The 25,284-nt window shown below is 47.1% G+C and overlaps 1 protein-coding gene across 2 annotated transcripts in view; it reads left to right on the top strand.

Moving 5' to 3' along the window:
• Positions 1–1,362: 1,362 nt before the first annotated feature.
• Positions 1,363–25,284, top strand: part of LOC139055983 (uncharacterized) — a 70,220-nt gene continuing 46,298 nt past the window's right edge. For both annotated transcript variants that reach the window (XM_070533710.1, XM_070533711.1), the window contains exons 1-2: positions 1,363–1,885; positions 24,630–24,760. In XM_070533710.1, the coding sequence (XP_070389811.1) occupies positions 1,497–1,885; positions 24,630–24,760 (520 nt within the window). In that variant the 5' untranslated portion in view covers positions 1,363–1,496. The remainder of the gene's footprint in view (positions 1,886–24,629; positions 24,761–25,284) is intronic.

Genomic DNA, 25,284 nt, shown 5'->3' on the forward strand with positions numbered 1-25,284 from the left:
TTATTTGTCTACCCGTGTTAACATGTTTGCACATTTCTCGAGCGCACGTCACAAAGGTGAATCGCACATGCCAGTCGCGTGAACGTGCCACCTGGTGGTAGGAGGAGAGAAGTACGCCTGCGATTGGTCGCCTAATCTTTGCTGGGAGACCGAAGTTCGACTATACCCTCTAGGCACATTATTTGTTGTTTGTGTGCGTGTGTGAGAACTGTTCTACAAGACAATAGATGTGACGATCAACACAGTCCAGCGGGCTTCGCTAAGGAAGCTTCAATTTAATATACCATACTTCAATACCACACCAAATTAAGCTGCCAATGCCACACCACGTGATAAACTGCCACCATTTGAAATGTCATTCCCTTATGCTCAACTTGGTAGCATGCCTCATCAAGGTTCGAAGGAACACCTCTGGGATGATAAACCGAAACAGCAAGAGAGAGGACAACCGCAATGTAACGATAGATCGTCACAACTAAAGGCACGTGCAAAAGTAAATAAAAGTAAAGACAACCGCAAGCAGCACCCTTGGACGTGTTTGACGTTGTTTGCGGTTATATACAATCAACAAAACGAATAACTTTTTATTGTTCTTTGTAATTTGTTTGTTTTTGTATGTTTCCTTTTCTTCTTTTTTTTTATCGAATATGTAATGCTTCAAAAGAATAGATAATCGTTTCAGCCCGCAATTCTTTGCCAATCCCCCAGCGTGGTTATGAGCCATAATATCAGGCCGTCATCATCATCATCGTCATCATCCTTGGCCAAGGCCCGAGGGTGGGTACGAGCCATATTTTCGGGGCGTCATCATCATCATCATCATCATCATCATCTGCCGAGTTTGCTAGTCGGAGAACTGAATATAACAAAAAAGTGTAAGAATTTATTATTTCTGGCAACTGAGCCGCTATTGCGTTTGCACCATCGAGAGAAAAATCCTAGTTATAGTTACGGCTATTGTAATGCCATTACGGCCATTCGCTCGCTTTTGTCGATTCAGTCTAAGCGGCCACATATGCTGTTCCTCCCTGAAGGATTTGCCTTGAGTCAGTCACTCGCCGAAGGAAAGTAGGTTGAGTTGGGTGTTGCAGGAAAATGATGGAAGTCAAAGTCCACATTCTCATGGAATCTGTGCTGAGAAGGGCTGTTCGTTGCAGATATGCACTTTGGTGAGACGTCGTTTACCAGTCACCATACAAAAATCTTTCTGGCTGCCGCTAATAGGGTATTCTTATGGGTTTCCTTATAAAGTGCGCGTTGCCCTCTGGCCGTCTTTGGGACGATAGAGGAAAGTGCTCGGAGTGAGCCACGTCGGTCACTCAGAAACGTCGATTAGAGGGTATCGTGCAGTAGTCAGGCGCCCTTGTGGTAGAGGAAGAAGAGAAGAAGCCAGCGTGCCCACGCAAGCGAAGTCCCCTGTCCAGCAGCTTTCCAGAAGCTTGCAGGTCCGAAAGGCCTCCTCATTCCTCGCGCCGAAGCAGTGAACAAGTCGCCTGATGCGTCAGCCCCCATCGCACCACGCCGGCCACAACCCGCCGGGGTATCCAGCATCTGTGCCCACTTCTCCCGGGGCCCGGCGTCGTGCTTCCAGCGTTGCTGTCGCGCGTGCCGTTGCGCATTGCAGGCGCCAGTCTTTGGCCGCGAGCAAACGACGGGCCAGTGCGTATGGAGCTCCCGTCCCTCCGTTCAAGGGCCCTCGGCCGCCAATGGCCCTGCCTGGTGGCGCGCACGCTGCTGGCGGATCTGCTACAGGGGTCCTACGAGGTGCAGCGCCTATTGCCCAACCTGTTATTGCACCTGTCACCGCCCCAGGTTCTGCACCAGGCGCTATGCCAGGTGCCTTGGGTGACCTGCCTGTAGAGGATATCGAAGGCCAGATGCTCATGTGAGCAGAGTTCTTTCTCGATTTTCTCCCTATCAATCAGACTTCCTGCTTTTCAGGACATGTCGGACTAGCAGCTGCATCGCATATAGTTATCAAATCAGTTGCGCGGAAATACGCAAGCTGCAGCTAATATAATGAACGGGGAAAAAATTGCCATCCATGTGAGAGCTAGTATTTCTGTGTAGGTTTGTACAATTTCCAACTTGACCACAACTTTTTCTCTCTCATCGTACGCACCTGTACCTAATGGTATCCTAAACAATTCCTGATTGTTCCTCAAGGAGTCCTGCCTTAGTGTGGTTAGAAGAACTGGTGAGGCTTATACAGTGCTGACTAACGGCCACGTCCTCGGCTATAGAGCACTCCCATATAAGAATCTGGGCAGGATTCCTAATACTCGTAGGATACCTAATCCATAAGGACATAGCGGGCAACAGTGAAGAACTCTACAGCATTAATGAGAGGGTAGCAGTAGTCGCAATCAAACGAAATAGGAGGTATAGAACAAAGGTAGCACAAGCCTACATTCCAGCCTCCCGTCACGATGATGATGTAATAGAACAGTTTTATGAAGATATTGAATTAGCGATGAGAAAAGTGCAAACTCGGTACACAGTAGCAATGGGTGACTTCAGTGCAAAAGTGAGGAAAAAGCAGGCTGATGAGCAAGCAATTGGCAAATACGGCATTAATTCCAGGAGCACTAGACGAGAGATGTTGGTAGAATTAATGGAATTAAATAACCTGCGAATAATGAACACCTTCTTCAAGAAACGTTGGAACCAAAAGTGGACCTGGAAAAGCCCCCTAATGGTGAAACTAGATATCAATTTGATTTCATACTTTCTGCCGATCCCAGCATAGTGTAGAATGTAGAATCGTTAGGCAGGGTAAAATGCAGTGATCATAAGTTAGTGAGGTTTAGGATTATCCTCAATATGAAGAGAGAAAGAGTTAGATTAGTTAAGAAGAAACAGGCCAACCTTGACGGAGTAAGGATAGAAGCATACGAATTTAAGCTGGTACTTGAAAAAAATATTCCGCCATAAACAGAGGAATGAAAATGAGATAGAGATAATCAACAAAACTCTAACTAAACTGGCTTCAGAAGCAGCAATTGAAGTAGGAGGCAAAGCACCAAGGCAACCTCTCCCAACTAACGAAAGGTCTCATTAAGAAACGACAAAGATTGAAAGTGTCCAAGTGAAGAGATAAGATATAATTCGCAGAACTGTCAAAACTGATCAACAAAGAGACAATAAGGGATATTCGAAATTATAACGTAAGAAAGACTGAGGAATCAGTAAAAAAGACGCAGCATGAAATCAGTGATAAGAAAATTTGGTATAACACAAGCCAAGGTGTGTGCACTGAAAGATAAGCCGGTAATATAAGCAATTTTGATGACATAGTAAAAGCAGCGGAAGAATTCTGTGCTGACCTGTTCAGTAACCAGAGCAGTCACGATACCTCCATTCGATGTAGGAATGAACGGGTTACGAAGGCTCCTTCTATAACTAGGGATGAAGTTGGAAAGGCCTTGCCAGACATGAAATGGGGAAACGCGGTAGTAGAAGATGGAATAACTGGACTTACTCAAATATGGAGGAGATATCATGCTTGAAAAGCTTGCGGTCCTTATTCGAAATGTCTCCCGACTTCAGGGGTCCCAGAGAAGTGGAAGAATGCCTGCGTTATAGTAATCCATAAAATGGAGACGTTAAAGAATTGAAAAATTAGAGACCCATGAGCTTACTTCCAGTACTGTATAAGATATTCACCAAGGTAATTTCCAATGGAATAAGGGCAACACTTGAGCCAACGACGAGAACAGGCTGTCTTCAGGAAGGGATACTATTCAATGGATCACATTCATGTGATCAATCAGGTAATCGGGAAATCTGCGATGTACACTCTGCCTCTCAATATGCCTTTCATAGATAAAGAAAATGCATTTGATTCGGCACAGATGCTAGCAGTAATACAATCATTCCGTAATCAAGGAATACCGGAGGCTTACGTAAATATCTTGAAAAATATGTGCAATAATTCCGCAGCTACCTTGTTTCTCCACAAAAAAGTTCAAAGATACCTACCGTATTTTCGCGATTCTAAGCGCCCCCCTCTATTCCCGCGAAAAAATTGCGAAAAAATTTGCATGCGAATCTAAGCACCCCCCTATTTGTTAGGAAGAGCACGTAGCCAAGGCCGCCAAGCGCACTTGCTCACTCTGTCATCGAGCCGGAGCCGTCGGAGTCCCGAGGTGGCCCGGCGTCCGCGGCGCGATCTCGCCGCACAGCCGGACTGTACGGCTGTACGGCGAAAGCTGCAGAAAGCGTACCCATCAACCATCCCAAGTGGATTCGGATGCTTGAGAGCGGATCCAAGTGGACGTTGTGGTCAAATCATTTAAGAAGTGCTCAATCACAAACAACTTCGACGAAACGGAAGACGACCAGCTGTGGGATACCGAGAGCGGCGGTTCAAGCTGTGCGACGAAGTCGAGTGGCAGTGCTTGTAACTGAGCATCCGACACAAGCGGTGGGTTCACTGTCTGCACCGATTTTCTTTTGAATGTCTACAATATAAAATGCTATTTCTCGCACTCATCTCGTCACAATGCGCAGCGAAAAGAAGGAGGGGGAGGGGGTCATTCTAGATTTTTTCGAATCTAAGCACCCCCCCCTCACTTTGGGCATCGCGATCGTGAAAAAAAGGGGGTGCTTAGAATCGAGTAAATACGGTATAAAGAGCTCAGCTCAGGCAAGGAGGCACAATCTCTCCTATGCTATTAACTGCATTCTGGGAAGTATTCAGGCTATTAAACCGGGAAACTTTAGGAGTGAAGATCACCGGTGCGTATCTCAGCAACCTTCGGTTTGCAGATGACATTGTGCTGTTCAGCAACCCAGAGGACGAGTCACAACGAATGATTGAGGACCTTAACATAGTCAGTGTAACAGTAGTGTAGAAGATTAATTGGCAGAAGACAAAGATAAGGATCAATAGCCTGGAAAAGATACAAGAATTAAAGTGCGGTAGTCAGCCTCTAGAGTCTGTGAAGAAGTACGTTTGCCTAGGTCAATTACTCACATCATTACTTACTCACAATTACTCACCATTACTCACAATACTGACGGTTCATGAGAAGGATATTTACAGAAGAAAAATGGGCTGGAGTGCATACGGCAGACATTGTCAGATCCAGGCTGGAAGCTCATAATTATCATTGAAAAGAAAGGTGTACGATCAGTGCATTCTACCGGTGCTAACATACGGCGTAGAAACTTGGAGATTGACAAAAGAAGCTCGAGGACAAGTTAAGGACCGCGCAAAGAGCGATGAAATGAAGAACCATAGGTGTAGCGATAAGAGACAGGAAGAGACCAATGTGGATCAGAGCGCCGACGGGGGTAGCCGATATTCTAATTGACGTTAGGAGAAAAAAAATGGAGCTGGGCAAACCATGTAATGCGTAGGTTGGATAACCGGGGGAGTATTAAGGTTACAGAATGGGTGAGAAGAGAAGTGCAGTCGAGGATGACAGAACACTCGGTGAGCTGATGAAATGCGGAAATGCGCAGGTGCAAGTTGGAATCTGTCGGCGCAGAACAGAGGTGAGGAGATCGCAGGTAGAGGCCTTCGTCCTGCAGTGGACATAAAATATGATGATGATGATGATGGTGATGATGATGATGACGATGACGACGACGATGATGATGTGTAGCTAGTTTCTGTTCCTTGCGCATTCCATTCATACGGGGATCTTCCAACAGTAAAAATTACTTTGGAGGGTCGTGTATATTTTCCTAGATGACAAGAACTGAGACTTCTACGCGTCATGCCCAGTAACATAGCGTAGCTATTTCATATTGTTGTATTACTAATTCTAATTGGTTACTCCTTTCGGTAATTACATAATGTGTTATTCACGAGGTCCTCAAGACACGTATACTGTATTACATAAGAGGCAAATAAGGAACACACTATTTGATTACTGTGTATCCAATACGGTGTATTCCTTTCAAGCTTCATCTCGTCGTCCTAAGTTCCCATCAATTGTGCTTCTTTGAGACAGAAAGCTTCGTCATGAGTGCCGACCAGTACCAGCGATTACGTTGACTCAAGCGGGAATTATACAGCAGCCAGTATTTGACATCCAAACTATTCACAAAACGTTGTTGGCCCTCCATGACGATAAAGGATAATCATTCATGTATCCATTTGTTGTGAAGTTTCCAGCTTACCTCGCTCGTATGCATAAACCAGGAGATGAAATGCGCTATCCGGAAGACTTAGGATAGTTCATGCACTTTCATATACGACTGAACAAAGCTGAATTGGAGTAACGCTGAATGCAAGATGTATAGATACGTGAATTTATTGCAATCATTGGCGAAAGTAAAAATTTATAGGTTGCTTAAGCTCTGAGCCAATTTTTTTCTTTATTGAAGTACACGTAAAGACGAACCATTTTCAGCGATAACCACAGGGCCGATTTGAATGAAATTTGCTTCATTGGAGAGTGAAAGTTATATTGCAAAACCTCTAGGAACCTGAGTTTCGGTTTAAGGCTTTGTTGATTTACGTACATTTAAGGCTTCGATGATTTCACCTGCATTCTATAATTTGGTAAGCTTCACAAAATAATGCACGAGATTTAGAAATCCGTAACTGTGCACCAAAAACCAATCTCATCTACGTAAACAGCACCCGTTAGACCATCAAAATCGGGCATTCTTTATATATGCACTTATAGCTTACGGGAAACCGTAGTCTGCGGAGGATTTGGAAAAGTGCTAGTCACAAATGAGTAGTACTTTTCAGGGTGCTATATATAAACCAATTTTGTATGCTTTAGATGTGTTAGTAGTTTCAATTACGTAATTGCGATATCGCTTCCAATTGCTCAGTTGCAGTTGTAAACTGAATACTTGACTTTGTTATTATTTAAAACTGTGCGAGAAAAAAACTTGACGGCTTCAATAAACAAGCTGACTTCAGAAGTCGCTAGATTTTGGCTTTTCCTTTTAAATGCAAGGTACCTGATCAAGATCGGTGCAGTGGTTGATGGGGAAAAAACAATTTCTTCCTTCCCGTATACTTAAACAGGGCCTCTCGAGCGAGAAGTCTCATAAGTCATGCAGTCCTTTGGATAAGCGGAGGTAGTATCCACACCAAGCCTAAGTGAAAAAAAAAATTGCACCAACGATTACGATAGTCGTTAATGCGAAATTTAGGCGCAGCTAAAAAAAAGTATGCGTGTCAATATTCTGTAATATGATTATACAGGTACACGGGTTACGTTAGAAAGAGAACGCTATGAGCAGTGTGGCTGGCGCGGATAGTCTGTTTCGTGAGGCACATTGAAAATATAGCGAAATGTGGCCCGCCTGCCTCGCTAATCGGGATATGTTGATAGGCAGCGTGTGCTGACCCGTGGGCACGATTCACAGCAGCCGCCACAGACTGACCTCCGCTCATGCAGCGCTTTGCTTCCATATTCGGTATCGGTCGATCCGCTCGCCGCGTGCCTTATCGATGGCGTCATCGGTGAACAGACGACGGCGCGCAACTCTTGCGCCATGTCGCAGTGGTCGTTGCCGCAAAGCCCGACTTGCGCGGCACCACAATTTTCTTCTCACATTTTTCCCGTACCCTCCTCCGCTTTCTGCCTCATGGTTTCGCTAGGCGCTCCTCCTCTGCATTCCTCCTCGCGCTCTCTTGGATATCGCACACTTTCATGCTCCGCTGCATTCCGCGTACGCTCTTTCATCCTTAGCTGTGCTCGTTCGCTCGGGTACGCCGAGCGACGCCGACGCTCAACGCAGGAACGGGAGCCTAAGAGCTGCGCTCTAAATGTTTAAGAAGGCATTGCCATACAAACAGATTGCGGCTTACAGAACTGAAATATAAGCATGCAACTAAAGCGCAGCACGCTCGCAATAGGATATTTACGAATAGGATACTCTTACCAAAGTTACTAACAATGACCATTCAAAATTTTGCCATTACCTAGGCCAGTGAGAGTGCGGTAGCCCGAGAATAAGGCAGGATGGAAAAGTTTCACGGCCTAAAGCTGTTATCGAACAGGTGCTGAAGAGGCTATCTTGAGACTTTTTACGCAACCGCTAGAATATGAACATCAAAGTAAAACGTGTGTCCAAGAGAACATACGTTCGGAAATTTTATTCGGATCTACCTATATTTTGCACACGCATCCAAAAAAAAATTGGAGGACGCTTAAGCTTCGCCTTCAAGAGTGGAACGCGACAGCGTTCCCGTCGACCCGCCAAGGGGTGTAAGACAGTGGGCTACGGCGCAGCGACTATACGCGCGCCGCATCGGACGCGGTGAGCGTCGAGCAGCGCCGCGTTCGGCGCGGCAACGAAATGTAGGCCTGAGCAAGCGACGCACGCCTGAGCCTTAGAAACAGCTCGTTCCTAAGCCAACACCGCATTCACTAGAGACGCTTTTGTACCGCTTTGAAGCATCGTACTCGTGGCTCAGTGGTAGCGTCTCCGTCTCACACTCCGGAGACCCTGGTTCGATTCCCACCCAGCCCATGTTGCAAGTTGTGTTATGCGAAGCATATTACGAGAGCTCAACCCAGCTCCTCAGGCGCGGCGGTGTCGCCTTCAATGACCTTTGACCCCATGCCATACCACGTGACACCGTGACGTCACGACAGAAGAGAAACGGGACTCAAACTCGCGCCGTCGCTCACGGCGTCGCGGCGGTATATAAGCAGCTGCGCTTGTTTCTAGGTGGCTTTGGCTCAACTCTTGCAAGATGGGCTGGGTGGGAATCGAACCAGGGTCTCCGGAGTGTGAGAAGGAGACGCTACCATTGAGCCACGAGTACGATGCTTCAAAGCTGTACAAAAGCGCCTCTAGTGAATGCGGTGTTGCCCTAGAAACGAGCTGTTTCTAAGGCGTGCGTCGCTTGCTCAGGCGCACATTTCGCTGCCGCGCAGCGAACGCTGCGTTGCTCGACGCTCACCGCGTCCAATGCGGGGCGCATAGTCGCTGCGCCGTAGCCCATTGTCTTACATCCCTCTGCGCGTCGACGGGAACGCTGTCGCGTTCCACTCTTGAAGGTGAAGCAGAGTAACGCATGAGTTGTTTCTTCGTCTAGCCGAACCAAATATAGCCAAGCAACAGCAGTTCACCAGGCTAAACAGTGGTTCAACAACTAAAATAAAGGCTAGTATGCTTCGCATCCTGGGCTTAACCTTAGCTAAGCCACAGCCATTTTTTTATTCATGAAGTGCCTGCTGGGATTTATCGCTCACGGCCAACGCCGACGACACCGACACCGACGCCGACGACACCGGCTTTTCTGCAACACGAGCTCCTGAACGCTGTCGCGTTAAAAGAGCATTGCATACCCCTCCCCCCACCCCCCAACGTTGAGCGGTGCTTTTCAACAACTTCGACATCCACTTCTGCAGGGCCAGGATGGCGAGTCAATTTTATTTTGTAAGACGGTTGATGTTTTTTTTTTCAAGCGTAAATTAGATGAAAGGCTTATGATGGGTGTACAACTGCATTGCGCCACATAAGCTTTTTTTTGCAAAGTCTGAAGATTTAAAAAGAATGTTGTAAAATAATTTACCAAAGTACATTCAGGAACCATCTAGGTTATACAAAGTGGTATCTCGTGGCCGTGCCTTAAGGATTGGCTCCGATGGCAATGTTGCAGGGGAATGGAAGCTCATTATTACGCAACTCTAACATTAAAAATTGGGGATAGTTCGAAGTAGCCGCCGCGGTCCGTCCAAGAAAGGCAATTAATCACGCATCCAATTCGAAGTTCGCGCCATCGAGGATTGGGAGAGTGCTAGCGCGCGGGAGCACGTTATCGACGCTGGCGTCGCGGCTTGGGCCGCGCGGCTTTGCTCCTTCCATCTGCGGCCCTTTGTTTAGGCCTGACTGGCGACAGACGCGCATGCGCCTGGCCAGGAGCTGTCAACGCCTCTGTTGCAGGTCGGTTCTTTCCAACTCTCGAGAGCTTCAACATCAAAACGCGGACGCGATGCCGCGTCTTTTTTTTCTATTATTTTTCATTCTTTAGATCTTGCACTTACATCTTGGAAGTTAAGCTCTTTCTCTTTGAGGTGTACTTACTGCCGAAAAGCGGCAACGGCTAATATTAGAAACGCGGCGGCCGTGGCGTTTACCGACGCTCGCAGTACCAAAAAGCATAGCCGTTGAGATTCGTGGCTATTACACGTATCCCATCATCGCTAGAATACGTGTTTGGCCGCCACCTGTCCCTGTAGTGGAACTCAGAAACACGCATCCGGTGCAGCTATAAAAGCACAACGGAGACCAACGTCGCAGCAGGTTGTGGTGCGTTTCGCGAGCGCATTTTAGAGCGCAGCTCTTTTTTCTGGAGCGAGCGTCGGCGGCGCAAAGGCGCGTTTATTGGAGGGAGGAGTTACGGAGTCGCCATCTGTCGGAAGCGCCTCCCTTGCGTAGTATGAGCGAACACGCGGCGCGCTCCTCATAGGTTTCGCTTAAGGGGACAGGGTAGGTCCTATTCTAGCCATGCATTTTAGGCTATGTTCGTGACCCTTTTTCTCGTGATCTGCTGGGGTTAGAACAGTAATCTTGGTAGCATTGTAATCAGCAATGATAGGTAGTGTTACTGAACCAGGATTATTTCTTTTTAGAGATTAGATTTTTTGTTTTAATTTTTTTACTGGACCCACCAAATTTTAGAGCCAAAATCTGCAGTAAATAGCCTGTAAACAAAAATCCCCTACAAGAATATTTAAAATCCTGGTTCAGTAGACTTTCTGTAATGTTTGCTCAATATCTGGAAAATGTTGTCGCCCTAGCGCTTGTAGTTTCTGAAAAAAAGGGTCAAATGCAGCAAAATTTGGTGTTTTGAGATAATTGGCTTTGAAGTGGAAGAAAGAGCTTTATTGCAATATAGGATTATAGAAACAAATTCTGGCGCATTTTTTCAATAGCCACCAGCCTGGTAGTCCCCTCCATCATCAACGCTTCTTTTCTGTGCTAGCTGCCAAGTTTTCCGGGCCTCCTTAGTTACCAGTCGTGTAGCCTTCTCTGCAAAGTACAGTCGCCGCCGGTCAACTTCGCGCAACCACTGGACTCTGAACCATCCTGGAGAAACTCCGAATGACCTCAAAATGTCGGCTCGAGCAATGCTGCAGTCATTAAAAGTTAGCACAGCATCCATTGTCACTATTTTCAGCGTCTTGAGGCCAAGAAAGACATTCTTCGGAGCGCGCTCCCATACGACCTAGTTGAACGCCTCCTTCGCCTACTGAGTTTTTCCATGGAGACATTTCTGGAGAAGCTCAGGCTTTGAGAGCTGCTGAAACACCGGCGTTCCGTCCGCTTCCAGCGTTCCGCCGAGCGCGAAAGCTTCGATGCAGACGTGCACGTGGTGGCCGTGGCGCCCACTCCTGGATTGTGTTGCAGGTAATTGGCGTCATTGGAGATCGACTTATGCCAGTTTCCGTGGAAGAGACGTTTTTTAAAGCACTTCTTTGGCTTCGTCATTGCATTACCGCTAAATAACCAGCACCAAAGTATAAATAAATTCGATTGTCCGCGAAAACACGCCAAAGCACGAGCAAAACGCCCCGCGTTGCGCGTAATCCAGCTGCGTCTTAGGATTCGTTTGGCTAAGTGAAATATGTTAGCTAGGTTTTCACTGTTGCCAGATGAGTGACAGCCATTCTGCTAAACGTGACAAAAAATATGCGGTGAAAAAAAAATTTTTTTTCTGTTGAGGAGAGGCAAAGATCCCGAGCATGTGTCAAAGGGGGCATGGCTGGATGCTGCCTAGGTTTCGAAAAATGTTGATTTTGAGGTAAATATTTCGCGTAGGCGCAAATGAAACACTGGGCCATGTTAAGGAAAGAATAGAGATTTTCAATTACACAAAAACAAAAAATCAATTTTTTTCGGAAAATTTGCTTACCCTGTTCCCTTAAGGTGCTCAATAGAAACACCACGCGGCAGCCCTCCTGGACATTTATGTAGGCACTCTCAAAACGAGGGAAATTTTATGCGAAGCATATTACTAGAGCTCAACCCAGCTCCTCAGGCGCTGCGGTGTCGCCTTCAATACCACGTGACACCGTGACGTCATGACAGGAGAAACGGGGCTCCAGCTCGCGCCGTCGCTCGCGGCGTCGCCTTCAAGGCTGACCACGTGACACCATGACGTCAAGACAGAGGAGAAACGGGGCTCCAACTCGCGCCGTCGCTCGCGGCGTCGCGGCGGTACATAAGCAGCTGCGCTTGCCTCTGCTAGACACTCACGAGGTGAGATGCCTCCTGGAGACAGAGCTGTTCGTTGGAATGAGAAGAGAAGGTTGCGGCGTGCTACAGAGACTGTTTCTAGGTGGCTTTGCTACGGCGCAGCGACTACGCGCCCCGCATCGGACGCGGTGAGCGTCGAGCAACGCAGCGTACGGCGTGACAACGAAATGTGCGCCTGAGCAAGCGCCGCACGCCTGAACCGACGCCGACGACACCGGCTTTTCTGCGACACGAGCTCCTTAACGCTGTCGCGTTAAAATAACGGCTAGTATGCTTCGCATCCTGGGCTTAACCTTAGCTAAGCCACAGCCAGTTTTTCAAATGTCGATATAATAATCTTGGGCAAACATCAAGCACAGAATCCCTTACAGACGCTATCTCTTTACCGAATACGCACAGTGAACGCCACTGCGCGCAGTCGGCGCGATGGACTCGCCCGAACCGGCTTCTTGCGTGAAAGGTAGGCAAACGCTGAGAGCAAACTATGTGAAATATGTTATAGTGGGCTGTCTGAATAACCGAATGGAGAATAACATAATGAAGCATCAATGCAGCGATCGCAAGCGTTCGCAGCGACCGACTGCGCGTCTGCATGCATGTCCGCGCACAATGTTTTACTTTCGCTGTGAGCGCGTTTTCGCACCATGCCGGGAGCTTTAGGCCGCAGTATATGAGCATTTGATAGTAAGTACACTAGCAACCATAAATTGTTGCGTGGACTCTATCAGAACTGTTCAAAAATAATTTCGTAATAGAGGCGCCGACGCCTACGGCGACTGTGATGTGCCGTCGTGACAACTGAATCTTTTTTTGTCATCTAAATTCGTGGACATTTCAATATTATTTCTCCAGCTGCGTCGCACTGTATGTTTATCGGTCTTTTCAGCATGCCAGTCCCCTCTGCTTCTTTTTTGTACTCCAGTGCATTAATTCTTAACACAGACATGACCATATGTCATGCCTTTCTTTAATCTGCGTCTTACCGCTCCCTTTCCGTTCCAGTGAGCTTGCCAGTATCTAGCATCAACAAGTTCATAGGCCAAACCATCCTGACATTAGCCGGGCCGCGGGCGCGGGCGAGCGTCTCAGTGCGCGTTTTCTGCTACTCACCGAACATCGCGCCGTCCCGGCGCCGTAGCAGAAATCTTCCTCGCATGTGTGCTTGCTGCATACCCGAGTTGTAGCCGATGGCTATCTGCCTGTTCTAAGTTTCGCCAGCCAAGCTTCAAGCAGCTCCTTGCCCTGCGGCTACGTGTGAATAAGAGCTGACACCGGTCTCCGTCGCGTAGGTCCGGCTCTCCAGCACCGAGCAGTAGCCTACAATGTAGCACGCCTCCAAAGGCAGCCACTACCTATTATAGTAGTTTCAGATGTTGTCAAGTCGACACCTAAGGCGGTAAAGCTTCACCACTTAATCAGAACCGCGACGCAGGTGGGACTAAACTTTCGTTTTCAGCTCGCTTCGCCGCTTCCGAAGCAGCCGACGTGGCCGCTGTGTCCACGTGATCCCTCATTCTACGTCACGCCGACTGTGGCGCCAGCTTTTCCAGTGGTGAAGCTCGCCGCCAATAGTCCAACGTTTCCGGCGTGCACGGCTTGCGGCCAGTCAGGCTACGCCACCTGCACTGCGCCAGCCGAAATGTCGTCCCCTCTGACGCACGCGCAGCCGGCTACTCTCTTCGGAGCATGCGCAGAACGAGCCCCAACCCGATCGCCGCTTTGACCACCTTTAACAGCTCTCTGGGACCGTCGGCGAAGCGGCGCGGCACTTTTTTCTCCGCGCCATGCATTGTGGGTCGGCGCAGTCGGCGCGAAGAAAGCGCTGATGGAGCAAGAACCATCTCCACGTCGGGCATGTCGGACCGAGTTGGCCGCGTCCGGTTACCTTGGCTGCGCCAGTGCTTTAAACTACGTACGTTGTTCTTGCCAACGTGACTAGAGCGAGTGCGCAAGCGCTTACGCTGCGTTGGACTATATACGCGCGTTAACCGAGCGGTTTTTTCTCTGACTTTCATTAGTTCGAATTTTGTACAATTTGAATTTTTGTAGCATCCCTGCGGAATTCGAATTAACGAGCTTTTACTGTGCTGCCATGCACAGCGCAATTTTTAGCAATCAACCACACTGTTCACGCTGCCCTCGCTCCTTCATCAATGATTCGCACTGCCAAGTGTATGCCGCACCGGCTTGTGCCCACAGCGCTTCGCCCACTGCCCGTCACCGCGGCGCGCCGTTCACATTTGATTTTGGATGTCCGCGTAGACGCTACCATTCCCTATTAGGGGGTTTACGACGAACCAAACACGGTCGTCTACAGCGAGTCTCAATGCGCTCAGCCATTGGGCTCGTCGCGGCACCCTGCGGCGGCCGCGGTATCTATGCTACGTAGCAGACCGCAGCTACGCACAACTGCAGCGTTTGCTTTGTCCACGACAGGGCTAAGAGTGCGCGCGCTCATATGATTGTGTGTGGTTGCGCTGCGTGGTGGGGACCGCCGGGTTTGTGCTGCACCAACATGGCCGACGGATAGCAGCCGCTTCCGACATGAGCATCTTGAAGCTCATTACGAAGCGAAGTCGATCTGCCAAGGCGTCTAACCAGGAGAGGCCAGGAGTGAGCGCGCGCTGACAAGCGTGCGACCTCACCTTAGCTTTCGAGCGGCTCGAGACTAATTGAGCGTTCAAAACAACTCGAAATAGGCGAGGCTCCACGGCTAAGAGAACAATGAGCAGGGTGACCAAAGTTTAAGTCCTACGCAGGCGGGCCGTGGCCGAGCGTGAGCAGGCGATAGTAGGCTTCTTCCAGAAGTACTTAATTGTTATAAAAATTCGAAAGCACATTTTCGCTTACTTCAGGCTCTTTATTACATTTAGTAAAACCTATTCTGGGAGAATGAAGATCATGTAGGCATCAGGAACGTTTTATAGAAGTAATTTTATGCCGCCTGCGCATCGGATACACACACCTAACACATAACTTTCTACTGACAAAACAAGACAAACCCTTATGTGAGAAATGTGGAGATGAACTCACTGTAAATCACATTTTATTCTCGTGCACACAACTCGAACGGCTAAGGAAAAAATAATTTACTGTATTTTACAATGAACGCATTGTAAAATCCCAGTCTACTTTTAGAAGATAACCCACTTGTAGGAACTTCATCTGTTTTTAGTTTTTTGAAAGATGCAGCGATCCTAAACGAAATATAATAATCACAATATAATAGTCAAATATAATATATCACAGAACTACTAATTCTAAAAATTCTTACCCAGTTTTTCTCGCATCTTATGATGCACCTCACCCGTTTTCTCAGTCCTGAGAATAAGGCTGAGGTCTCCATTTGATTTGTTGGGCTCCTCAGAGTCCTTGTCCGGACAAGGACTTTCGCTGAGGATACCCAATTTTTCAAATAAATTATACCATGTGGTTGGCGCATGATAGACTGAGTTGCTTATGCGCCCTAAAACCCAATACAATACAATACAATACAATGTTTATTAAACTGCGTCAATAAATATACACAGTAACCGTAGGAAGAAGCGCACTGATTCAACCACCCTTGTTGATTGATGTCAACTATTGGCCAATAGCAGCCGCGTGGGGGATTCTCCTATATTACGAAATAAAGCGTCCATAGAAAAGCGAGGAGCAGGTTTCTGCTGAAAAAGGAGCGCTTGAGAGACAGGCGACTTCGCGCTTCGCTTGCGAGATCCAAGCGCCGCGCGCGACTGCAAGATTTGGTGGAGATGAAATCGAATCAAGTTTATTTTTTCATAAAGAAATGGAGGGAGCCCTGAAGAAAAAGTGAAGACTTGTTCACTTCACGAAGGTTCAAGACCCTGTTTACATGACAGACAGCCGTGATGACCAGGGGAAAAAAAATTCACTTAGTAATACAATTCAGTCGCAATTATCTACAAGTGTGATGCAAACACAGGTATGAGTAACATAGTGGGATGCAAGAGAGAATATAAAGCACATAACAATGTGAAGCAGTGTAATTTGAGAGAATTATACATAATATACATAATATAAAAACAAGGTATCCTACAGTTCCATAACAAGAAATGCGCGTAAAGTTTACACAGCAGCCTATGCTATTCGCTGATTTTGTTTTTTGACCAATCGTGACGGTTGGTTTAGGGCCCTTTTAAGAGTGCAAACTATTTTGCAGTGTGTAAGCCACATTGTAGTAGTAGCCGAGCGGTCGCTGGAGTTGACAACCGTCCCGAATATAGTGGGACAGTCCCGACTTTCGAGTAAATGTCCAGAGTCCATACTTGAGCTCGTCGGGGCAGCCAAATGTCCCGACTTTGGCTTTATTTTGCGGCTGAATAGCATAGAATAAACTAGGCTTTTTTTTTCAATAATTACTGACAGAGGGATTGCGCATTATTCTCCTTTTTCTTCTGTTGCATATTAAGAAACATAAAGGAAGGTACGCTGTTGTCGGGGTTGAATCTCTGTTGGAGGCCCTCATCACATACAGTATACCTCTGTCTGTACTGATAGCAGCGTAAGCCATTCAACTACTGACTCCCTTTTTTCTTCATGTAAATCGCGACACAGCAGTGCTAAAGAAAACTGCGAAAATTTTGGGCATGTAGACAGACTGGCCACTCCTGGCAGTGACAGGCTCGTCGTTCCGAGCCTCCCCCCTCCCCCCCCCCCAAACACACACGCGGATGAGTCGTGGGATATGCATGATTTTTCTCCTATCTTGCAGCACATTGCATCGTTTTGCGCAAATCTGTCATGTCGAAGTGAAAGAGTATTTGGCGCCGCTTGATAGGCGCTAGCATCTTTTTAAACGCAGAAAAATAAGTATGCAAGCGATTTACTACGAGTTTCTCTGCCAGATGGCAAATATGAACACCAGTGTGTTCATCTGCTGAGCACACTAGTGTGGTAAGTAGAAAAAGCGTCATATCAATGCTGATGCATTTCAAAAATAATAAATTCATGAATAAGATGGCATTGATAATTAATTTTTCTGCTCTTTGCGGAGCAAACGAGATGCACTGTGCCAGATAACTGGTGAATTACGCGTATAGTGCCACTGCATAAAAAAAAATGTGGTGGTTTGTTGTAAGCCGGTAAAGAATGTTGTTTCCTCCCCGTACGAGTACACGTGCAACCATGACATGCCGTCGTAATGAGAACGCTCATTTAGAAAAAGCACGCGTACCTTTACCCAACTAGTGTCCAGTTATCATTTTTTGCCTGTTTTGTACGCATTGGGGTAAATTCGTGTACTGTTAGACTCTTCTGCGTTACGTAAAGACCGCCTTGGGGCACCGAAAAAATTGGAAACAGCAGCCCATAGGATGGACAAAGAACCAAACGCACAGATCGGGATAAGCACGGGTATTTTATAGAAAGAACGCCAGCGTTTGATAACGTGTCTACGTAATTAACGGAGGCATCTGTAACATTCTTCTAAATACACTATTTGCTTTACTCGCGAAGAAAGGCGTGATGTACATTTATCACCGTATATGCAGGGATTCAGAGACGGCCCTTCAAAAATCGTTCTCTCGAGTTTTTGAAGTGCAGACCTGCTTTTTGATGTGATCATGCTAAATTACTCCTCTACCGTCTCTAACTGTACTCTTCTGCAGAACTGCTCGAATTAGGGAGAACAAACTCGTTTGACATATGAATACTTTCCGGCAGCTTAGTAGTATTTTGTACAAAACGTGAATGCAAAGCTTGTGAGCGTTAATTTGCCAGTGCTATTTCACTATGGGTGCTCGTCGTTTTTGTGCGAGTATACTCGGCGTCGGCGTCGTAATGGGTGAAAGCAAACTATTCGCTGCTCTTTTCCGACTAGTTTTGTTTAGGTTATTCAACAAGCAGCGTGCCCAGAAAACTACTCGAAGCAATTCTTTTTCCCCTCAAAGGCATATTGCTTGTTTCTTTTCACTTCTGCACAATGATTTCGCAAACAAAAGCTATGAGTACATGTGCACCCTGGCGCACTTAAACATGCAGAAAAGAATGTAATAGGAAAGAATGCCCAATTAGAATCTGGCATGATTTGCCTGGCACGTATGCGCCTAGGTTAGGAAAATACAGTGCTAAAAAAAGGTATTGCAGTTATCTTTGAACAATTGATACATGAACTCCATTCCACCGGTCGAGTTAGTGAAGGTGCTAATTGCACAGTCTACAACAATCTATATAGATGGCTCTTCTTTAAGAAAAACTGTTTCGTATTCAAATATGTATAAAACTACGCACATAGCGAGCTTGTAAGCTAAACTAATTTTAATGTGCCTATCAGTGCAAGTAAAAAGATGTCGCATAAAACAGGGATGATAGAATGCTATCGGTGAACGTGTACAGGCAACACTGCACTTAATGTACTCCTAAAATTTACCATCATAATGAAACTCCAATGAACGCAAAGTCGAAAAGCGCCAAGAAGCTCTCATTGGTAACACCCACAAAATTATGCCATTCCTCTAGTGGCAAAACAACTTTGTCGCTGGTAATAATTAAGGAAACCTGAAAATCCAGTATCAAAAAAAAATTTAAAACGAGTTAGGAAGCGACGTGTTCGATGTTCTATAGTACATACAAGTACGCTGAGATAGAGCTCATTGGGGCCGAACTAATGAGCGTTTTACTTGTCCTGCACGTTAGCACGGAAGCATAGTCAATAATGCGTACAACAATGATTTGACAGTTCATTCCACACATGTTCGTCCAAAGTGTTTCGGAGACACTAGGTTTTCGAAGAAGGATCATCGTGGAAGCTTGCCACGTAAGGAAATTTGCTATAAATGTGTGATTGCACCATTTAGTTTTGGCTAACGACCATCTGCGCCCGGCTTTCTGGCCACCGCCCGCTTCCGGCAACAACGCACACCAAGCGTCTCATGACGCCGGCGAATATCCATCGTGTTTAGGCAGAGCCCCGGTTTTTTCTCAGCTCTGAAACGTACCCTCGCCTTCGGGGTCGTTCTTTATTTCGCCGCCATTCCTTCTTGCTAGCTCCCCAAAACATGTGTGCTTTTTCTCCAGTTCCTTTCGCTTGACAATAAAAGCAGTCCGCTCTCTCCCCTCTAGCTGCGAAGACGTGCTTCTCTCTTCTGTCGGAATCAACATCCATATAGTTATTAGTTGTGTCATCGCAATATCTCGTAATCAGAAAGCCAATTCTTTATTTAACGACGCAAGAACCCCGTAAAATAAACAATTGGCATTTAAGTAACTATTATATTGATATGGCCTTGTACTTGTGCCTGCCTGTTTGAGGCTGACACAGGTTGCATGCCTAAGGCTGGGGTGCGTTTCTTTAAGTACAGCTGGCAGGTCGAGACCCGTCATGTAGTGCGCGTTTGCTTCTTTTTCATTGTCCGTCTGTTTTATTTCTGACATTCACCGCCGATTTGTTTCTACTGCGCTGTACATCTACGAACAGTGAGGGAAATTTCAGGATGGAAATTCTGTTTTCGAAACATGTAAGGGTTAAATCAAGAAGTACGGCTCAACGACAGCTTGCGCTACTTTCCTTGAAAAGAAGAATATCGTCTTTTGTCTGTTGAATTCCACTGCAGCACAATCTTTTAGGTTTTCTTTTTTTTAAGTATGGGGTTGTACGTGCCAAAACCACTTTCTGATTATGAGGCACGCCGTAGTGGAGGACTCCGGAAATTTCGACCAACTGGGGTTCTTTCACGTGCACCTAAATCTAAATACACAGGTGTTTTCGCATTTTGCCCCCATCGAAATGCGGCCGCCGTGGCCGGGATTCGATCCCACGACCTTGTGCTCAGCAGCCCAATCATTTAGGTTTGTGCACAAGTGTCCTAGCAATATATTGTCACGTTGCAGTTCACTCTGAAGAATTACGCATCGTAAAAGAAGATGCTAGTAACAAATTTAAGTATTTTTGCAGCGGGAAAGTAGCGCACAAGTACAACGACAGCGGCGAGAAAATTCGGTGATCGTCGAAAACATCGGTAGGCAATGCGCGGCATCTTTTGTGCTTAACTCGACGAAGCTTGCAGCGTAATCGCTGGAGCCCGCATGCCTTCCCCGAAAGTGCGACACCATTCGCGTCTTGCATACTGACACTTTCACGTGTTTATCTTTCTCGGGCGACCGCTTTTTCACCGGCTAACGAAGATGAAAGAAAAGCGGTCACCCGAGAAAGCTACACAAGTACACGTGTCAACACAATCAAATTACACAACGTTAGGTGAAAACGCACAACGAATAGAACCACTCCATAACATTAGGGAGATTCCCGATACGTGCTAGCCCTTTCCTGCGCCGAGTAATAACGTTTACCGTTTGTTAGCCAGCAAGACGTGGTCACCGGAGTAAGTTAAACAAGTAAACGTGTCAAAATACAGGGCGTTAAGCGCAACTTCAGCCATGCTTTTTAAAAAATGTGCAATACCCATGTAGCCGGACAGAACGAAGAGAATGTTATTTGCCGTCGCTTGGAGATATTTAGATTATTTCTTGCATTCCCTCAAATTAAATAATTAGACTTAATTATTCAGCTTCTCTATTATTATAGTTAGACGATAAGCCTCAATTAAAAAATTATCTAGCAAGATGAGAAGCTCCCGATACAGCTTTCTGCTGCTCAATACGTGCCACATGTTTTTTTTTTTTTCTGAGCGTGAAAGAAGCCCGCGAATACACTCAAATTTGGCGCCCGACAGGCCGTTCGAGGCACAGTTATTTTTTTATTATCATCGTATGTACAGTGCAATATAAAGTACTATTTATGTTTATCTGCCGGAAAAGCCACGACATTAAACATTATGCCATGTTTTCTTTATTCTGGTTTATGCACTATACTATACTCACGAGGTACGCCGAAATGCAAACATCAAATCACGCCTATTGTCACGTGGTGGTGACGTTGAAGAACACAGTAGCAATACTGTGAAAGACAAAACTAACTTTTATTGGGCGAACCTGTGCCCATAAAAACAGGCTACACTTACAGCACAATGATAGCGGCGAACACGGTCGGAATTCGTCGAAAATCTGATAAGCGGGTCAAGCGCGTCGGCATTTATAGATCAGTCGTCGAATGTTCCAGAGTAACCGCTGGGACCCGCGTGTTTTTCACAAAGTTCTACACTATTCGCGTCGCGCGCACATGCAATCAGATTACGCAAGTTGCGATGAAAGACAGCGGGCGGAAGCATCCATAACATTCCAGAAACTTCTTTTACATGCAGGCGGGTCCTGCGCTGTGTGATATCATTTGTTAGGCGGTGAGAAGTGGCCGCCCGATAAAGTTAAAGAAATGCACGTCTCATTACCCGCCCTCTTAAAAAGCATCATCCTGATTACTAAGTATGGAGAGCTGGGCTAGTTGGTTATGATTAGCATTGTGAAACATAGTTCCAGCGCACAATTGAACAAGGACGAGAGAAAGACAACCGGTGAGAAAGATCCGGCGTTCGTGTTGTCTTTCTCTCCTCGTCCTTGTTCAATTGTGCGCTGGAACTATGTTTCACAATGCTAATCGTCCTGATGCTACAAGTATGAGAACGAAACACAAAAGGACACTTATTGAACAAAAGTAACAAAACAACGAAAAGAAACAAAGTCCAAAGGTCAGTTAGGCGAAGTCCCAAGGTTCATTAACGCTGGTAGTACGGCTTGAGTCGCACAACGTGGACTATTTCAGGTCGTGAGCGGCACCGCTGTGATAGCGAAATACCGCCTGGCACGACCTCATAGTCCAGTGCACCAATACGTCAGATGATCTTGTAGGGTCCGAAATAGCGACGCAAAAGCTTCTCGCTCAGTCCTCGTCGGCGTATACGCGTCCAAACCCAAAGACGGTCTCCGTGCTGGTACTCGACGAAGCGTCGCCGGAGGTTGTAGTGTCGGCTGTCGGTACGCTGCTGGTTCTTAATCCGTAGGCGGGCGAGTTGTCGGGCTTCTTCGGCGCGCTGGAGAAAGGTCGCGACGTCAAGATTCTCTTCGTCGGTGACGTGCAGCAGCATGGCGTCGAGCGTCGTCGTCGGGCTCCTGCCGTAAACCAGCACAAACGGCGTGATCTGTGTTGTTTCTTGCACCGCCGTGTTGTTAGCAAACGTTACGTACGGCAGGACCACGTCCAACGTCTTGTGCTCGACGTCGACGTACATTGCTAGCATGTCGGCGAGGGTCTTGCTCAGGCGCTCCGTGATACCATTCGTCTGCGGGTGGTAGGCAGTTGTCCTCCTGTGACTTGTATGGCTATACTGCAGAATGGCTTGGGTGAGCTCTGCTGTAAACGCAGTTCCTCTGTTGGTGATGAGGACTTCTGGGGCACCATGTCGCAGGAGAATGTTTTCGACGAAAAATTTCTCCACTTCGGCTGCGCTGCCTTTCGGTAGAGCTTTAGTTTCAACGAAGAGGGTGAGATAGTCCGACGCCACGACGATCCACTTATTTCCGGATGTTGGCGCCGGAAACGGTCCCAACAAATCCATCCAGATCTGCTGAAATGGTCGGCAAGGAGGTTTGATCGACTGTAGTAATCCTGCTGGCCTTCTCGGTGGTGTCTTGCGTCGCTGACAGTCTCGGCATGTCTTGACGTAACGGGCGACGTCGGCGGTCAAGCGCGGCCAATAATACCTTTCCTGCATCCTCCATAGTGTCCGAGACAATCCGAGGTGTCCAGTGGTCGGATCGTCATGTAGGGCGTACAATACTTCTCGACGCAGCGCTGACGGAACAACAAGAAGGTAGTTGGCGCGGACTGATGAGAAGTTCTTTACGAGCAAGTTGTTTTGTAATGTGACCGAAGACAATCCGCGCTGAAATGCCCTAGGTACTACGTCGGTGTTCCCTTCCAAATACTCCACGAGGCCTTTTAGCTCCGGGTCTGCTCGTTGCTGTTTAGTGAAGTCTTCCGCGCTTATTATTCCGAGGAAGGCGTCGTCATCCTCGTCGTCTTCCGCCGGGGTATTGATGGGGGCGCGTGGTAGGCAGTCGGCGTCGGAGTGTTATTGTCCGGACTTGTAGACTACCGTGACGTCATATTCTTGCAGTCGGAGGCTCCACCTCGCCAGCCGTCCTGAAGGGTTCTTTAATTTAGCTAGCCAACACAACGCGTGATGGTCGCTGATGACTTTGAATGGCCTGCCATATAGGTAAGGGCGGAATTTTGCTGTAGCCCAAATGATGGCGAGGCATTCCTTTTCAGTCGTAGAATAATTGCCTTCCGCTTTTGACAGTGACCCGCTAGCGTAAGATATCACCCGTTCAAGTCCATCTTTCTTCTGGACTAGGACGGCACCGATGCCTAGGCTACTGGCGTCAGTTTGGATTTCGGTATCGGCGTCTTCGTCGAAATGTGCAAGTACCGGTGGTGACTGCATGAGTCGTTTTAGTTCTTGAAATGCGTCGGCCTGCGGGGTTTGCCATTTGAACTCGACATCAGATTTGGTTAGATGTGTTAGCGGCTTAGCGATGCGTGAAAAGTCCTTGACAAAGGTCCTGTAGGAGGCACGTTTGCCAAGAAATCTACGCACTGCCTTCTTGTCGATGGGCTGCGGGAACTTTGCGATGACAGCTGTTTTCTGTGGGTCGGGGCATACTCCGGATTTGCTGATAACGTGTCCTAGGAACAGAAGCTCATCGTAAGCGAAGCGGCACTTTTCGGGCTTCAGAGTGAGCCCTGATGATTTGATGGCCTCCAGTACTGTCGCAAGCCGCCTAAGGTGATCGTCGAAATTTCCGGCGAAGACGACGACGTCATACAAGTAAACAAGACAGGTCTGCCACTTCAATCCTGCTAACACCGTGTCCATGAAGCGCTGGAACGTTGCAGGTGCCGAGCACAGTCCGAATGGCATGACTTTGAACTCGTAGAGGCCGTCTGGCATTATGAAGGCAATCTTTTCGCGATCTCTCTCGTCGACTTCTATTTGCCAGTAGCCAGACTTGAGGTCCATCGACGACAAGTATTTAGCGTTGCAGAGCCGATCCAATGCGTCGTCTATCCGTGGAAGGGGGTATACGTCCTTCTTCGTGATCTTGCTCAGTCGACGATAATCTTTTTTTTTTCGGACCTCGGATTGCGCTGGGTTCAACGTAGGGATTTTCTTCTTACTAGAGATATATTTTACTTCGCAAGAATAAGCGTACACTCTATTCGGAAGTGTACATTTAGGTCACTGGATGTTTTTTTCTTTCAAAGCAGTAGTTAACCTTATGCATATCTTTACAAGTTTGACGAAATACGCAGTCGGTAATTAACTTCACTCAAGATAACCATATGAATAAATGAAGGCCACTAAGTTTCACCTGACGATGGTCAGCAATTGAAGACTTAAAAAAAAGAATTAGACGCACAGTGGGTGACGTGCACATCAGGCACAAAGAGCCATAATGCCTTAAAATATTTTTCACCCGGCTGCCTGCTCTCACTAATCAGCTGCACATTATTTATGCTCACGCAGAGAACAAGCCCTGTACGAGCTGACACAGAAGCCAATCATACCCAACGTCCTGGTGTTTACGTGCGCCCTGTGCTACCTACTCTTTGTCGGTTCTGCGCTGATCATCGGCTCAGTCTACTTCACCTACAGACGTACGTATATTCTTGACGCAGACGTGCTGCGCGGTGCCTTCTTCTCCACGCATCAGAAATTGTACTGGGGAAAAAGAAAGTATGTTGTTTTACGTGACAAAAGTACGATGTGATTACAAAGCACGCCGTGGTGTGAGACTGGAGATTAATTTTGACCAGCTGGGGTTCATTAACTGGCACGTAAGGATAAGTACGCGAGCGTTTTTACCAATTCCTCCCATGGAAATATGGTCGCTGTGGCAGGGATCGAACCGGCGACCTCGTCCTCAGCAGCGCAACGCAATAGCCACTGAGCTATGACACCAGGTCGTACTTCAGAGAGAGCAACCAACAGCGAAATTACTCTCATTCGGCGGGCTAACGTCGCCCGATGATCAATAAGGCATACTTGGCATTTGGAATTCGTGAACCTAAATCACACATCACCGCCACTTGGCGGGAGCAACCAAAGATTCATGGTCTGGGAGGTCTGGTGCCAAGTACGCAATGTATACGTAATGTGTTCGTAAATACACAAGTAATAT

Source organism: Dermacentor albipictus, chromosome 2, assembly GCF_038994185.2.
Source record: "Dermacentor albipictus isolate Rhodes 1998 colony chromosome 2, USDA_Dalb.pri_finalv2, whole genome shotgun sequence".
Taxonomy (NCBI): Eukaryota; Metazoa; Arthropoda; class Arachnida; order Ixodida; family Ixodidae; genus Dermacentor; species Dermacentor albipictus.